Here is a 17032-nt window from a genome sequence, read left to right as displayed (position 1 = left end):
GGAAAGTACCCTAACTGAACCCTATGTTAGTTAGAAAATCCCCCTTAAAAAACAATTAAGCTAAACAGCCTAGCAGTTGTTCAAACAGGTAAAAGTTAAAGCAGCTAACAGAAAGAAGTGATGAAACCATTAGCCATAACAGTTAAAACAGCTAACCGTAATAAACCATTAACTTATCTGGTTATTAACCGTTTTTTGTTAATGGTTTATTTACGTAATAAACCATTAACCATATATGGTTGTTAACTGCTAACAGTTGTTAAAACAGCTAAGTAACACAAACTTAACCCTAAGGGAATATACAATGAGTGGATTAAAATATTAAACAGTTTTTGAATGTGCTATTTATGTTATAAATGCCATAAAAGCAATTTCTAATAAGGAATTCCTATTAGCATAATAAAGAGTGGAAACTATTGTTTTAATTTTCTAAATTCCTTCACTTATAATTCATTAATTTAAATATCATGGAATTTCGAAATAAATTTTTCTTCTCAAATATGCTACTAGGAGCAAAATTTAATTATATTAATCGATTACTTTGAATTAAATTTGATATCTCAAGCAAAGCAGGAAATGAGAGCTAAAATTCGGCTCGTACAAACATGAAACGCATCAAGTGACATAAAAGTGTATCGAAATAATTTGCAACGTTAGTATCAGATTGGTACTCTTTCAGATCTGTTGAAAGGGCCGATCATTTACCTTCTTATTTAATAAAAGGCTTCAGTTGAAAGATAGTGCTCTTTCAACAAACAAACAGAACGGTAATTACAAAATCATCTTACATAAAACTATAGGTGCTCACATGTATTTTAATCAGTGACATGTATTGGTAAACATGCGAAATATCTATATAGGCGATGATGGTTTTGAGTTTTATCTATTTACTATTACTTTATTGTTACCATTTTTGTAAGTTTTCCATTTAGTATTATTGAGTTATTCAGTGTATAAAAACCCCAACCATAGAACGATCCAAATTGCATTTTCAACATTCATTGATTTTTATTTGTTTGATTTGAAGAAATCTGCTGCCGAAACCCCTCGGATACTTTTAGAAACTTATGGTGATATTGCTCCGTCATATTCCAATTGTCGGTTTTTGTTTTAACCATTTAAGAGTGGTGATTTCTATATCTGTGACAAAGAACGGCCTGGAGAACCAAAAAATTTCGAAGACAATCCATTGCAAGACTTATTGTACGAAAATGGGGAAAAAAATTGTAGAAATGAGGGGAAATATTTTGATTGGTATATATTGTACCCATTTTTCTTTATAAATGCCTTTTTAAAGTGAAAAAAAAAGATCAAAATACATGCAAACAATTAATAGTATGAGAACAGCGGGTATGATATTTTCTTGAATTTTCGGTGCACTTAGTGGCGTATAGTGTTTAACTTCGTAGTATAGAGAATAGGTAAAGTTCTGTACGATGTATTTTCAGCATTATCTCATTTCGCTGACGGATATACAACTTCATTTTGAAGACCTGTTCTCAGTGTCATTCATGTATCTTGTAGTATTTCTTAGATGTGTTCACATTCATAGACAAAGAGTTTTTCTTTCAACGAAATGGCTCACAAATTTTCTCTAAAACTTTTATATTACGACTATTTTATACATTTCACAAACTTGCTACTTTCCTTTATTCAGTTATTGTGTATATACATGAACACAAACATACAGACGTTATTCCATTTTTTTTTCACTTTCATAGGAAGTTTGAATTGCGGAGATTTAACAAAAATTCGGCATTCCGTCTATTACAATACTTTCTCTTTACATGCTTCAAAATATTAAAAAAATACATTTACGTGTATAATTTTTAAACGAAATAAGAGGGCCAAGAGTTTCTGATTTTTGATGAAAACATTATTATTCTAGCTAAAGAAACTAATTAAGCTCTAATTGCTATGCATATGATGGAAAATTTTCAGAGCCAAAGTATAATAATATTTAATCAAAAGGTAAATATTAGATACTGAATTTCTTTATGAAAGTAGATTTTCTGCAAGCTTCACAGAAATTTTTTTATTTTATATGATACAGTAACGAGACAAATTAGTTTATTAGGTAAAATTAAATTCTTTTAAAATAAGAAATTGTTAGATTTAATTTTATGTATAATTACTAAGAAGTATTGAATAATACATTAAAATAAACTATTTTAATTCACATAATTTTTCTGAATGATTATCATTTAATATTACCAAATTTTTTTTATTAACAATAGGTCTTTTCTTCCAAATTTTGAAATATAAAATTTTCTAAATCGAGATCTAAATTCTCGAACTTTCTCTAAGAATTATCGTCTGCATGCAATGAAGCAATAAACTGTAAAGTTTCATTCAAATTATGTTCAGAACCATTTCGATTAAAATCTGCTATACAAATGTTAAATCGTTATTAAATGTATGAGACAATCGGATATATTGATGGATATCTATAATGTTTTATACTGGGCGTTTAGTAAACCTATTGTTAATATAAAAAAGGATAAGTATTAAAGTTTGTTAAGACAACACAAAGATATTGATTGTACAGAGTTAGCAAGAAATAAGTTACCCACTTCAGAGGGCTCTAAAGTGCGTTCTATTGGTCCAAATAAAATAAAATTTGAACTACAGATTATTCAAATGATGCGCTTTACATTTATTAATTAAAATATTTAGTACAAATTTTCACTAATAGATGGCGCTGTAACACAAATGACATTTATTTACATATATTGAAAAATGTGAAATATAATTTGCGTTAGAGCGCATGTCTATTACCATTTTTCTTTGGATGAAAAGAAGGCGGATTCTGCACGAACATTAGTTTTTTCTCTGTTCGTCATGCCTACGTTGCAAAAAAAGCGCTACTGCTGAAATAGAAAAAAATTCCATGCAGCTCTAAAGGAATTCCGTCGTATGAAGCAGATACAAACGTCATTTCCCAATAGCATGGCCTCCACGCTCTGCGGACATCATCCCTTGCGACTTTTGGGTGTGGGGTTATTTGAGGGACAATATTTACCGTCAAAGACCATCATCTCTACTAGATTTGAAGGACAACATTCGGCACCATCTTCTTAATATTCCGACAGACTCACTTCGGTCATCTATAGAAAATATGGTACTCTGTTTAGAGCATATTGTTGAAAACGAAGGAGGACATATTGAGCAATTTTAATTTTACTTTATTTAACGATTATAAAACATATTAGATGGTTTTATGTGCATTTCAACGCCACCTAACGGTGAATTTTTGTACAATTTTAATTTTATAAATGTAAAGCGCAACATCTCAATAATCTGTAGTTCAAATTTTATCTCATTTGGATCAATAGAACGCACTTTAGAGCCCTCTGAAGTGGGTAACTTATTTCTTGCTAACCCTGTATTTCAAATCTTCAAGCATTATTTTTTTTTATACCTTAAGCTATAAAAATGGTGTGTAAAGTGAATATAAAGTTTTAACGAAAACCTGGGTTCAATATATTCTAAATAAATTTGAAGCATCCTTACTTTTGTAATAAAAATTAAGTACTTATTTTTAACGATAAACTTATCAATATCTTAGCTATAAAAAGTTTTCTTTTGCATTTTACGGCTGAATAATGAAATCATTGTAGTCATGAAATGTATGGGGAAGAGAAGGTGACAGATTGCGACTCGTTTTTTTTCTCGACCTAACTTTGTACGTTCGAATTAGAAATCTTTTTTGAATTATTCATTGAAATTAAAATTAAAGCTATAAGATGGCGTATTTTCTTTCTTTTTGTTTTTATGTCTTTTTTTTACACATCGCGCTCTGATTTAATAACTTCATCTGAATGAATCATGGTGTATCAAGGCAGTTAAGTGGAAAGGAAATGTAGGGTTTTAAATTTTCGATTCACAGAATGAAGATTAATTACTGATGGGAAAGAATAAAAAAATTTTCAATCAATATTTTCACTTGGGTTGAAAATAAATCCCTGTTTGCCAATAATTTGAATACAGCGATATTCTGCTTAATTTGTAATGCATATAAGTAAACGTATTGGAAAAATATTTAAGTCTTTAAGTACTTTTTCTGACTAAATTAGTGATATTTTTTTCTCTCCTCGCAACAGAAAAGTAGTTTATCGAAGTTATAAGAGAAGAATGCCCAACTTGATTGGAATAGTTACCATCTACAGGTGGTCATAAAATAACTTTCCCAGTTTGTAGGTATCTGCAGCTAAAACAAATGAATGAAATGAACACATATTTCACATACAGACTGTGGGAGGCATGGGAAAACGAATTCCGCAGGAAAAAAATAGTTTCAAAAGGTGCCGATAGGAAAAAAACTGGCTAAATGAGAGTACAGATATGAATGAATTTATGAAACTTACAGAAAATGATATTTTATTCATTAACATTAGGATTCCTTGAACGCCGTTCAACATTGACTTCCCCTGAGTACAACCTATTGCATACGGTGTATGACGTTCTCCACTGCTGCGTGTAAATTGTCAGTTTCGATGTTCATAACAGCCCGTCATAGGCTCTGTTTCAAAGCATGCAGGTTTGTTTAAAAGCAGCCACGGCATTACACTGTCTAATGTAGAACAGTTTTACCAGTAAAGCGCGCTGAGGTAAGGTAAGATCCATATGAAAGAACACATCAACAGTCAATCACGAACAACAGTCAAGTACACATCAATAGTCAATCAAACTGCTAACAGGTCGTTTGCTCTTCCCTTTTCACAAGGAATGCAGGACCAGCCTTCTCTATAAAGGGTCCTGGATGCAAAAAACTATTTGGGGCCCTATATTTCTTGTGAAGTAAAAAAGAAAAAATGTACAAACACGAACATATATTACTATTGCAAGTTTATTTTTGCTATCAATTATTTCGGAAAATTTAATTTTTTTCAGACAATTCTTTTTTTTATCAATTTCCTTTTCGATCCTGAATATAGCAAGTGTATTTAAACCTTCAGTACACAATGCTTGACGAAGACGATTCTTTATTACTTTTGAATTTGCTGAAAGAGTGCTCAGCTCTCTCTCTCTCTCTAATGACTGAAATAATTAATTTAGAAATATATGAATTAATTTGAAATACTCTTAAATCTATCTTTTATTTGTGCAATAACGCTATCATTTACACTGTTAAAAAGCAGCATCTCAATTCCTCTATCGAGTTTCTAACTTTAATTCCCTATTGAGGAATATTTCTTTTTTCAGTAAAATAATCTGAAATATCCAAATTACACAGTATCACTTTCGTTACTTCTAAAAATATATTAAATTTTGGACTTCAGTTTAAATTTTATTGACTAAAATTAAATCAACCAAGAACAATTGCTTTTGATCGGAATAATTTATCGATATTGATAAATTTGGACAATATTGTAAACCATACTATTAAACATAAAATCAATGGCACTTCTGGTATTGAATCCTACAGACTTTTAGCTTCGGAAGCGATATTTGCTTCTTTATTCTTTTAGGACATTACAAATTTGTTCAAACTGTGTATGTACACTGTTTTTACCGAATCTGTTTTGGCTTCCTAACGAGTGTCGTATACCTGTTTAAGAGTAATGTTTTTGTAGAATTTCCCCATTTTTTTGTAGTTGCAGAAAATAAGCGATGTAAACGTTACAATATCCAAAAAAATTTCAATATGCATTTCTTGAAGTGGCATCACAAATTAATAAATTAAAAGAATATAATTGGGAAGACATATAAATTGCATGAGGGTTCAGAGCAATTATTCTAGATTGTACACCTTATATTTTCCTTTCATGTTGTTACCGTTGTCATATGCCTGGTTTCTACAATTCATAATATCTAAATCAAACTTACTTAATCTTTTCAATAGAATTTTTTCTAGTCCTTCTCCGGTCACAGCAGTTATTTCTATAAACCTTGTAAATGACTCATTTATAGTTATTTTTTTTCTTCAAAATTTGTATATCTAATTTATTTCTTATGGGAAATATCAGGAGCACATTTAGATACTATAGTACATGGATGCTTTTATATCGTCTTTAATTTTATTAAAGATTTCATTCCCTAACGTAAAAATAATTTGTTCATGTGATCTATGTGTTAAATGAGGCACAATCCTATTTTTTGAATTTTTATTCTATTTATATGATCAACTGGCACAGAATCGTATTTACTTAATAATTCGATTAAACTTAAAAAATTTCCATTATTAGAGCTTCCTATTATTTCTTGGGTTTTTTGAAGTGGAAGATTATTACATGCTCAAATTATAATCAATCACATTCTTTGAATAGTTCAGTCGCCCCGTTTCTTTGTTTATAAAAACTTGATTTGTTTCCTCAACAGCCGAACATAAATTTAGTCATTTTAGTAATTCTTTCCTAGCAATAATCGAATTAAAATGGCCAACAGAACGCTCTTGATCTTGAATTACATTTGACAGCTATCTCCAGTTGTTATAATCCCTTATAAATCGTATAGATTGTTCATTTCCACTTCTTTTCGAAAATAGTATACAATAAAAACAAAATACCGAGTCTTGCTTTTTTTTAATATATTAATCAGCTGCATAGCGTCATTTCATCATTTGGCATTCTTTAAAAAAATAAAACGTACTTTTAGCGTAACGTAAGTGGAAAACGATCTATCTTCAGGATTCTTCGCAAAACATCCTTTCTGTTATACAGGTTCGGTTTTATTCTAAACTTATTCTTTATAATAAAACTTGGCCATAAATACGGATCACTTATATTCACCTGAGGAAATGTGTTATCGTCATTTTCATCGTTAATTTCTACTTCGATCAAATTCGTATAAATAAATAGTTCAACGAATTTCACGTTTCTGTGTTTCCTTTACAAGATTGTGTAGTTAGTGCAGATCTTTCTTCTCCAGTTGAAGCTGGAATTTGTTACTTCTGAGGTCGAAGCATTTTCATTGCCAGAATTAATTTGTAAACTAGAAAATATATCTTCTTGTGAAGATATATTTGAAGTTTAGCGTTTTTTTTTTTTTTCTTTTTCTTTTCTGCTGATTTTTTTTTTTTTTTTTTTTTGACACCCAGAGTGATATATTTTTGCCATGAACGTGATAAGATCTATCAATATTAAATGTTTTATAGCATGCATTTTCAAACACTATATGCAATCTTATTTAATAGGGAGATACATGACGATAAATGATTGCCTTAGGTTTGTAATATATTACACATTTGCATTCGACATTAATATATCCGTATATTTCCAAACCTGTGATTTTTGAAGTTAAATTTTTTTTTCTCTTCTTTCCATTCCGCTCTTATAGTTCAGAATATTATTTTAGTTCTCAATCATTTTGGGGGCCCTCAATCCCGGGGGCCCGGTGCATAGCATAAGCCGCAACCCCTAGAAGGCTGGCCTTGAAGAAATGGATGCCGCTGGTGTTATGCACACACTAGGAGTTTTACATAATCCATCTCGATATGCAAATTTCTTCGTTCGCACTTGACAGCAGAGCCAATATTTCCCCATATAGGCAACTTTTAGTACTAATTTTTTCACCTGCGGAATTCATTTTTTCATGCCTTCCACAGTCTGTATATAAAATGTGGTTTTATTTTGTTCATTCATTTTAGCTGCAGATGCCTCTAAACAGGGAAAGATATTTTATGGCCACCCTGCATAATTTGACTATTTCATTTGATAATTTTTTAAAGAAATATATAATGCAGTTTTCTTTGGGAAACTATATACATTTTCTGACTTTTTGACTGATAAATAAAGCTGCAGAAATATTTAGGACGAAAATCAAAACTGTCGGGAGAAAAAATGTGATTCCATTTTTTTCTAAGCAAAGCTGAAAATTTATACTTTCCTGAATTTCTGTTGTAATGGAAAATATAGTTATGGTATCTGTAACTGGCAGATTTGCTTAACATAGTTGCTTTAATAATATTTAATAACAAGATTTTATCAAGAAAAGAAATTATTAATCTTTTCGGCTTTAATTAATAGAGTATCGAGGGGATTCGTGTTCTAATTTAATCGTTCACCGTTTCAAATAACAACTTTTTTCAGAAATAATATATATAAAGTTGCCATTTTATTAATGAAGGAAACCAGACATTTATTTGTGTTTTTAGATGTATGATTTATTTCGTGTCTCGTTTCATTTTAAATGTCTGAAAGAGGGATCATCAGAAGATGTTTTAGAAAATGAAATATCTAAATACTTTATTTGAGATATTTTGAGTTTTGTAAACATGATTTACTTCTTTCATTAACTATATTACATTCAAAATTTTTTTAAAAAATTGCACAGTAAATCCTAATTAATAATACATGAATTATTTAAAAAACAATATATTCTTTCAGATACTTCATTGTTATGTCCTTTTTCATTTATTTAATGACGATTTCAAAAATATTAAAAATGTAATTAAAAGAACTATTGGAAAAATCAATCTTATTACAAATAATAAAAGATAATATGGAATTACAAATTCATATTTCAACGTTCATTTACTTCTACCTGTGCGAAGCTATCATATTTCTTTCGAATATTATAACATATTTCATTATGATTTTGATAAATATTTAGCGGTCAGATAAAAAAACCCCCCTAAATTGATGATTTCTTCAAACTAAAATGGCGACTAAACTTCTCATTTTGAAGTTTTTAAAATGTGTTACCAATAAATTAACTCATATGAAGCTTCAACGAAAAATGGGCCACAGTTATTCGTTTCATTATAATAATGCAGCCGAGCAAAACCTCAAAAAGTTCCAATGGCAAAACCTAACTGATAAATTCGAAATTTTATGAAAAGTTTAACTGTGGAAACTACCATACTAATCATGAACTTGATAAAGTTTTGGTTCCGATATGATTATTTCAATTAAAATGAAAAGAATTATTCACGTCATTTCCAAAAATGTTTTTTTATTGGATGTTGTTACAGTTCGCCGTGTATATTGTATAAAATGCTGGAAAAAACAAAAGAGCAATAATATGAAATAAAGAAGACTAATTCGATAAAGAAGACTAATTATACTAATATGAAGTTTTTATGAATCAGCAAATGAAGTTCCCTGGATCAAAAACATTGATTTTGAACCTTATTATTCTCTGTTAAAAATTTTTTCGTCATCTTATTAAGAGACGAAATTGCCAAAGATTTATATAAAAATAAATAATAATGAAACGGATAAAAATTCTTTAATCGAAAAAATTTTACAAATCACTTTTTACTGGGTAGCTACTGGTTAATCGGATGTAAATATTATGAAGGACTAATATCAGACATTTACTATCACATATGAAGGGGTTATCTTAATTTAAAATTTATGAAATGAGCAATCTGAAAAAACGTTAAGTCGCTGAGTTAATAATTTATCACATGAAACATTTTGCAGAGAATGTTTTAAACATATTTATGAAATCGGGGTGCGAGGGATTCAGAATAAATATTAGTTTAGTTTAGTAATATTAACGTCCTATTTTAAATCAACATTATGTCTGTTTTGGGATGAACTTTGTAATTTAAACAGCGGCTAGACGACGAAAACAACACCTGATGGAGGACTTTTTTGTCCCGACGGATTTAGCGTGAACCAGACCCGAGACACGATAGTTTTTCGGTGGAATCGGGTCTCGAATTTGAAACCCTCCAGTTCCGAGACCGAGACCTTACCTCCAGGCCACCACGGTCCTTGAATACTTAAGTAATCAAATATCTGTTTAAAATGAGATATTTGGACATAAGGAAATGTTCCTTTTATGCAGAGATTAACATTTCGGAACAATATATATATATATATATATATATATATATATATATATATATATATATATTTCCACAATTTAAAAATGAATTTAAATAAGAAATTGCAGGAGAATCAATAATTAAGCAGATCATTTACGGTTTTCAATAGCTTTATAGACATAAATTTTTTCTCCCTCTCTCCTTTCTTTGCATGGGAAATGCGCTTCATTTTGGAATATTTCTTTTCCTGTATTCATAGACATAAAAATGTCTGTGCTCTTCAATTACTAGGAATATTAACTTTGTATATAAAGAACAATAATAATTGAAAATGGTATTTGGAGCATAGGGAATTTGTATAACGCACACCGGATTGTTTATCTATACTTATATAAAGCTCAATGTGTGTGTGTGTGTGTTGGCGCTCTACAGACCAGACCGTTCAACCTACAGCTACCAAATTTGGTACATGTATACCTTGGAGGTCGGGAATGTCCACTTGGGGTCCCATTTTTTGAATTTTTAATTAGAATTTTAATTATTAATAAAAAACTTACTTTCCCACCAAAAAAATCTTTTCATTTTCCCTACCGCCAAATCAGTAAGGCTTCAGTTTTTTTGCCCACGGCAATGAGGCTAGGCTTAAGATTTTTCGGCCAGTTATTTTAAACGATTCTGTTTATTTTCTTAATGTTTGATGCATTTAAAATTAAACATTGTTAATTAATTCATCTTTCAGATTCATTCTGAAGTACTTTTGAATTAAAATAAAACCGAATAAAGGAAATTAAAAATTTGTAATCTGTATAGCGTTACAACAACTGGCGTAGAAAAATTCACGCATTTGCATTATCGTAACTGGCGTTGAGAATTCACGCATGCGCATTGTCTTCTGATTGTTGACAACGGATACGGACTTGGTTTAAATTATTTTTAGATGTATGCTTTTGCAATTAAATTGTATTTATTTTAGTTATTTATTTTTTGTATATGCTTATAGTTTTAAGTACATCGTTTTTTAAGTAGTTTTTTTTTAACCTGTGTTTGACCGATTATTTTAAACGATTTTGTTTATTTTCTTAGTGTTTGATGCATTTAAAATTAAACATTGTTAATTAATCGATATACTCATGATGAATCTGAGAAAATTTTGTTGGCAAATTCTTGAGATATTACATAAATTAAGAAAGATATTCTTTAGTGCCCATAAAAAGTTTACCTGTACACAGTGACTCTGTTTTCAGTAATCATATTATTAAAAAAAATGCTTTGTTTAAGTAAAAAATATTATTATATTAATTGCAGATTAATCCTTTCCACTTTAATTTAAAGCATAAATTCTACGGGAGCTAACAGAAAAATAGAGAAATACATATTACGTTATGACTGAAGGCCTTTATAATATTATGAGTGAATTATATGACTATCAAAATTTGAAGTTTTAAAATATTCTGATGAAGAAGTTATTAAAGTAGGAATTGCATAAAATATTTAATTATTAAAATTTTAACGAACATTAAGAGTGGTGAACCGCTGGTCGCCAAAGGCGGCTAGTGTTTAATAAAAAATGTTATTTTTTACCAATATAAAAAAACATATTTGTAATTAAATATAGATTGCAAGCGGAAAATTATTTTCCTCGCTAACTTTTCAACATTTAAAAACAAATTAATTTCTAAGGCTAGAAGTTTTATGAAACAAGAGAAAGAAATTTAGTTATTTATCAAATGGCCAGGTTTGAAACTATGCTTTCAAAATAATCATCATCTTGATTGACTTCATAAGAAGATTTTAATTTGATTCCACTAAACGGATTGAAGTTGACGGATGCTAAAATTAAAATATGGAAAGCTGTCGAACTACGTGAATAAATTCAAATGTTTTTAATGTAAAATTATAAAAAAAATTAGACTATCTCTGTAGTTTATTTATATTGAAAACAATGCAATTGACATTTTAAGAAATTTACTTTACTGCAAGAGAAAAAATTTGTATGGAAATTTTTCCATTAGTCGGTTTAAAGAATCTAAATTTCTCACATTAAGGCTCTCATTTCCACTATTGGACTGTACATTTCTTTATACGCAATTAGCACTAGGGGCGCAATTAATCAAGGGGCCCTTTTAAAAAAGGGGCCCCCTCTGAGAAAACTTTTCGTTAATTTTCAAGAAAATTTTCGCCGTATTTTATGAGAATATTTTAGTTAATTTTTTCTTACATTTATAAGACATATAATTGCAAATCTTATCTTTTTCATTTTTTTTTTTTTTTTTTTTTTTTAAGTTTCGGAGGAATGTATATAGTATACCAACTTATACCGAAGGGGTCATTTTGACCATTCGAATAAATATTGTTGAGAATACATACATTTATATTTAAATATGTAACGGCTTGATAGGGAAGCACACACATATAGGTATAAATATAGAAATAAGTGTGTGTTAGTAAAATGTCTGTATATAAGAAGCAAGAAAACGAAGCCGAAAGTCAGTCAGATAGAAGCTATTACAGGTTGATAGTACAAAGACGTGTGATTCAATGTTTTAATAGAAGATGACGGTAGAAGAATAGATGGCCTTGAATACCTAAATTAGAAAATAAACCCTTTTTTTAGTAAATAAACACAGCGTTACTGTCTTTTTATCACACCACACCTCAACAAATATATTGAAAATATAAAAGTTTTTTCTACTTTAGCTTCATAATAGATAGATAGATATATATATTTTTTCTAATTAAATACCGAAAGGGTCATTTGAACCTCTGAATGTAGAAAGGGTTTACCAACTCATGGTAAACATAGTGTTAAAGCAAAAACATCTTGTTTTTAATTCTCAAATTCACTCTAGTGTACAATATATAAATCCAAGTAAGGCGTTTGATGCACTGTATTGTTTCTTTTTCTTCCTTTGTTTCTTCAAGTATTACGCAAAAGCTACTTCTGCTTTGTTTTGGAGCCTTTTGAAGAGATATTTGATGCTTTTAATGCCTTTTTTATTTCATTTGTTTTTAGATATTTTCTATTTGAAATTTATGAGAACTATTGGCTATTTTAATTTCTTCTTAGGTTTTCCCTCGAGACAATAATTCCATTGATTTAAACAATCCAATTAAATAACAGTTTGTTATCGAATGAAGCAGCTTTTAAATAAAAGTACAAATGCAAATTCATCTATTCATATTTTAAAACTATTTTAATAAAAGTATTGCAATAAACTGTAGTCCAATAAGTTTCATCTTAGAGGATAAAAGTCATATATAGATGCTTACTTTAAAATAGCATAAAGAACATTAGCTATTAGTCAAAATATTTTAATGCTGATATTGAAATGTGTACAATTGTCTTACGGCGCTTCTTTAAAAAAATAATACTAATTGCCTTTTTTATGGTCCGATGTGAATGAGTTATGTGACCACCAAATGACCACCTAAATTTGGCAATAAGATACTATCTCACTAACTTCGATTATTTTTGATACTAATAAACATTTTTATTAAAAATGCTTTTTTTTTTAATTTTTACTATAAATGCCTCTAACGTGCTTTACAAAAAATTATTGTAAATTTCATGTTTAATGCAAGGAATTCCACATGTAAGACTTAATGACTCACTATTATATTTTATGAAAAGCGAGAGGTCGAAACAAATCGATATTACCTTAAACATTTTAATAATCACTTCAATAATATTGTTTTAAAGTCATAAATAGGAAAAGTTACACTTCACGTATATATATTATGCTATCTTTGCATTTCTTTTAATTATGTCTAATACATTCTTTTCTATTTCCAGACTAAGTATGGAATGTCACCCATATATAACGGGCTCCCTAATTCCACCAGTTACGGCGGCTACACAAATGGTGGATACAACAGTCCGGTGGGGACGATAAACGAGCTCACAGACCTTTTCAATGATCTCAGTTTTGATTGCAACAAGCCCACGAAAAGACCCCCACCGAGCTATCTGTGTCACCTGTGTTTCAAGAAAGGACACTACATAAAAGATTGCCCTCAGGTAAATAGAACTTTCTTTGCTTGACGCACAAACACCACTTAATATAAAGATATTTTTAATTAACAGAATGGTTTAAAAATTAATTTTATCGAATCAATAATTATTTAAGCGATAGTTGTTAATTATTAAAAAGTAATGGGTTATTATTTCTGAAGTTTAACAAAAAATGATGTTATGATTTCTATAATTAATTAAACGACACTTCTAAGACTTAATTGTTTCGCACTGAAATTCTAACAATTCTGCTGTGCATAATACATTAATTTTAGACCTTATTTGATTGTATGTGTTTTTGCATTGTCTAATTTTCAGTAATACTGTATAGAAATACAATTTAAATTAATTGTTTTAAATTTAGCAATAACCTAGTTAATAATTTCAATGTGTTTTTGCATGATATTTGGATGTAATTTTAATATTGGTAATTGCAGCAAATTATTCTTAGTTTGGTGAAGCAAGAAAGTTTTTTTAACACTGAATTTTATTCGTTTCCAAAATTTGCCTTATTTAACAAAACAGAAACATGAAAATAAAAATTTCGAACAGAAAACAGCAGTAGAAATCAACAACTATGCCTTTCTTCATTTTAAAATATATTTTATAGTTATTGGTTAGAAGTACTAAATCGTTAGACATTTGAAATGGCTTTTTGAAGCAAAATCTTAAAACAATATTTTAAATGTAATTATTTAAGAATTTTATTTTTAAAAATTATTAAATAAATTCTTTACGCCATTCCTAAATATTTATGTTTATGTATAAATTTTTATAATAATTCAAAACTGCGTAGAAGTTTCTTTTTATGGGAAACAAAATTCAAGAATCGGCATGACAGATTCTCAACTTATTGATTTTATTAACTATTTTATGATTTTTAAGTTCCCTCATGAATTCTCATGATTAATTTGATATGTTGAATTCAATCATGTATTGTTAGTCATTAATTAACTGTCTAAAGATTTCTCAAAACATTTCAATGAGAAAAATTTATATAAAATGAAGAAAACATTATATAAAATGAAGAAAAATTTATATAAAATGAAGAAAACATTAGAAAACAAACCGTTTCATATCATATTTGCCGGTGTCCTAGCATAGGGGTATCACATCTTCCCCATGATATGGGCGTCCTGGGTTCGAGTCCGGGTTCGGGCATGGTTGTTCTTTCTCTGTTCTATGTGTGAATGTGCCCCCCCCCCTGTAAAAAGGGGGCTGTGCACGCGAATGTGATGTGTGAGTAGCTAAGACGTACCCTAGGTGGCGCTACCAAAGCAAGAGACACTCCTGTGGCTTAAAATCGCTGACTTCGTCAGCGAGCTTGTCCATGGTAAATGCCATTATAAACAACAGCAATATTATATTTAATTCACCAATGTCTTCATATAAAATCACAAATAATAGAATTACTGCATGGTCTAAACGATAATTAAGATAAATATCTTAATTAAAAATGCTTAAAGTTTTGCATTTTTCTTTTTGGAATCATTAAGAATTTTTTTACCTGAAGTTAGTAACTAAATATGCTACATTTATGAAAAAGTTTTTAACGTATATATTAAGTATAAAATTTTGACTAATTCCGACAGCACTGTGAATAACACTTTATTTGGGGCGGAACAAGCGAAATACGAATGGTGAACGATTTAACTCCGCTATTTTACATCATCATGACTGCAAAGTATAATCCGAGGGTCATACTGGATATATTTGTAGAGAAATTAAAAATACTTCCTTGCGAAGATGAAAGAAAAATTTAAAAAAGGATTACTTGTAGTTATTCCTTATCCCACTAATTGGATCAGAGAGGATATTATTTTCTTCTGAGAACACGATCTTTTCCGTACCTACCTCAAAATGTTCAATCATTGCAGTTGTGGTGGGATTGTCACGGCGCTTCATTTTGCTATGGAATGAATCTTCACAATCTCTTGATATATGAAAAAACCACCCCCAAGCCATGAACAAGAATGGCTGAAAAGAATTGCCAGCAGTTTCCTCTCCAAGCAAAAAATTCATTGGATAGTTAAATTCATCAGTGAAAATAGAGATCTTTTCTTTCATCCCTAGCTCTCAACATCAAGCGTTCTACTTACAAAGACCAAGGGGGAAAAAGCACCGCAGTTTCTTCATACGTATACATTTGCATTTATAAATATCAATCAAACAGTTTTTTTCATTGTTACCATTAACTATTTTTTTCCATTTGATTTTTAACTGCATCCTATCTGCTATGTCATGATAACGAGTAAACACAGAATTCATGTGTTTTTTCATGCATTTTATCTTTTTTCATATTATTCCAAAGATTTTTTCCTTTAATTTTTCGAAGTTGAAAATCCTTGTAAACTGTTTCATTTTATTATCATTTCTTATATGCTATGCTTTTTTTTCTACTGCAAATATTTTGGTAATAAAATTCCCGTGACATGCTCATTAAATCGTTTACTGACTAGAATGGTTACGGATACGGGGGTATGAAACGTCGTTCTGCTCTGGATCGTTATTCTAAAATTTTAAATAGTCTCATTTAGATCATGAGTAGATGCAAAAAAATGTATCGAAGTAAGTAATTTCAAAAATTAGTTCCGATTCCTAAACTTAAAATTAAGGTAATTAAAAATTTTATAAAAAACAAAAAAGTATTTAAAATATATCTGTTGCCTATGAAGAGGATAAAGTTTTGAGTAAGTTAATCCTAGGATTTGATTCGGGTGCTTAAACTGCATTAAATAAATAACTGATAGAGTTTTTTATTTAATGTAGTTTGGACCTCTGCCAAAAACTACTTCGGAATCTTATTTTTGAAAGGCGAAATTCCTATTTCCATTCATATTTTTCTCCTCTCCATGCCCACTCACATCTCTCTCTTTTGATGAAGTAGCACAATTTCGTCGTTTTCATCCCAAACAACACATTTTCCTGAACTCCTCGAACACGTACTTGAGGAAAATGTGTATATTTAGCTGAAGATGTCGCTGTGGGTAAAGAAGACGGAACACGTGAGGTTCTTCTGGGGATGGTAAACGTCCTTTCTTTGAAGCATTTGTATCTCTTGAGAACATGTCCATAAGTAGATCAGATTACGAATTAAGATAAGGTAGAGCTGGAATTAATAACGGCAACTTACTGAAACTCACCATTGTTGAAAATAAATAAAGGATGCTTTTCTTCAAGAACTGACGAGCTTCTATTTCGTTTGTACGAATATAATGCTTGCTCAAAGATTTACAAAAGTACGTTTCAAAATATCAAAAGAAACACCAAAAATATCAAATAAAAAAGGAGCTTTAGAAACA

General features: G+C 29.7%; 1 protein-coding gene across 2 annotated transcripts in view; it reads left to right on the top strand.

Annotated features, from left to right (window-relative positions):
• Positions 1 to 17032, top strand: part of LOC129963580 (zinc finger CCHC domain-containing protein 24-like) — a 37100-nt gene that overhangs the window by 9434 nt on the left and 10634 nt on the right. For both annotated transcript variants that reach the window (XM_056078054.1, XM_056078045.1), the window contains exon 2: positions 13512 to 13736. In XM_056078054.1, coding sequence (XP_055934029.1) covers positions 13512 to 13736 — 225 coding nt within the window. The remainder of the gene's footprint in view (positions 1 to 13511; positions 13737 to 17032) is intronic.

Source organism: Argiope bruennichi, chromosome 1 (assembly GCF_947563725.1).
Source record: "Argiope bruennichi chromosome 1, qqArgBrue1.1, whole genome shotgun sequence".
Classification (NCBI taxonomy): domain Eukaryota; kingdom Metazoa; phylum Arthropoda; class Arachnida; order Araneae; family Araneidae; genus Argiope; species Argiope bruennichi.
Note: the sequence above shows the minus strand (reverse complement) of the source record. Positions and strands in the feature narration are given on the sequence as shown.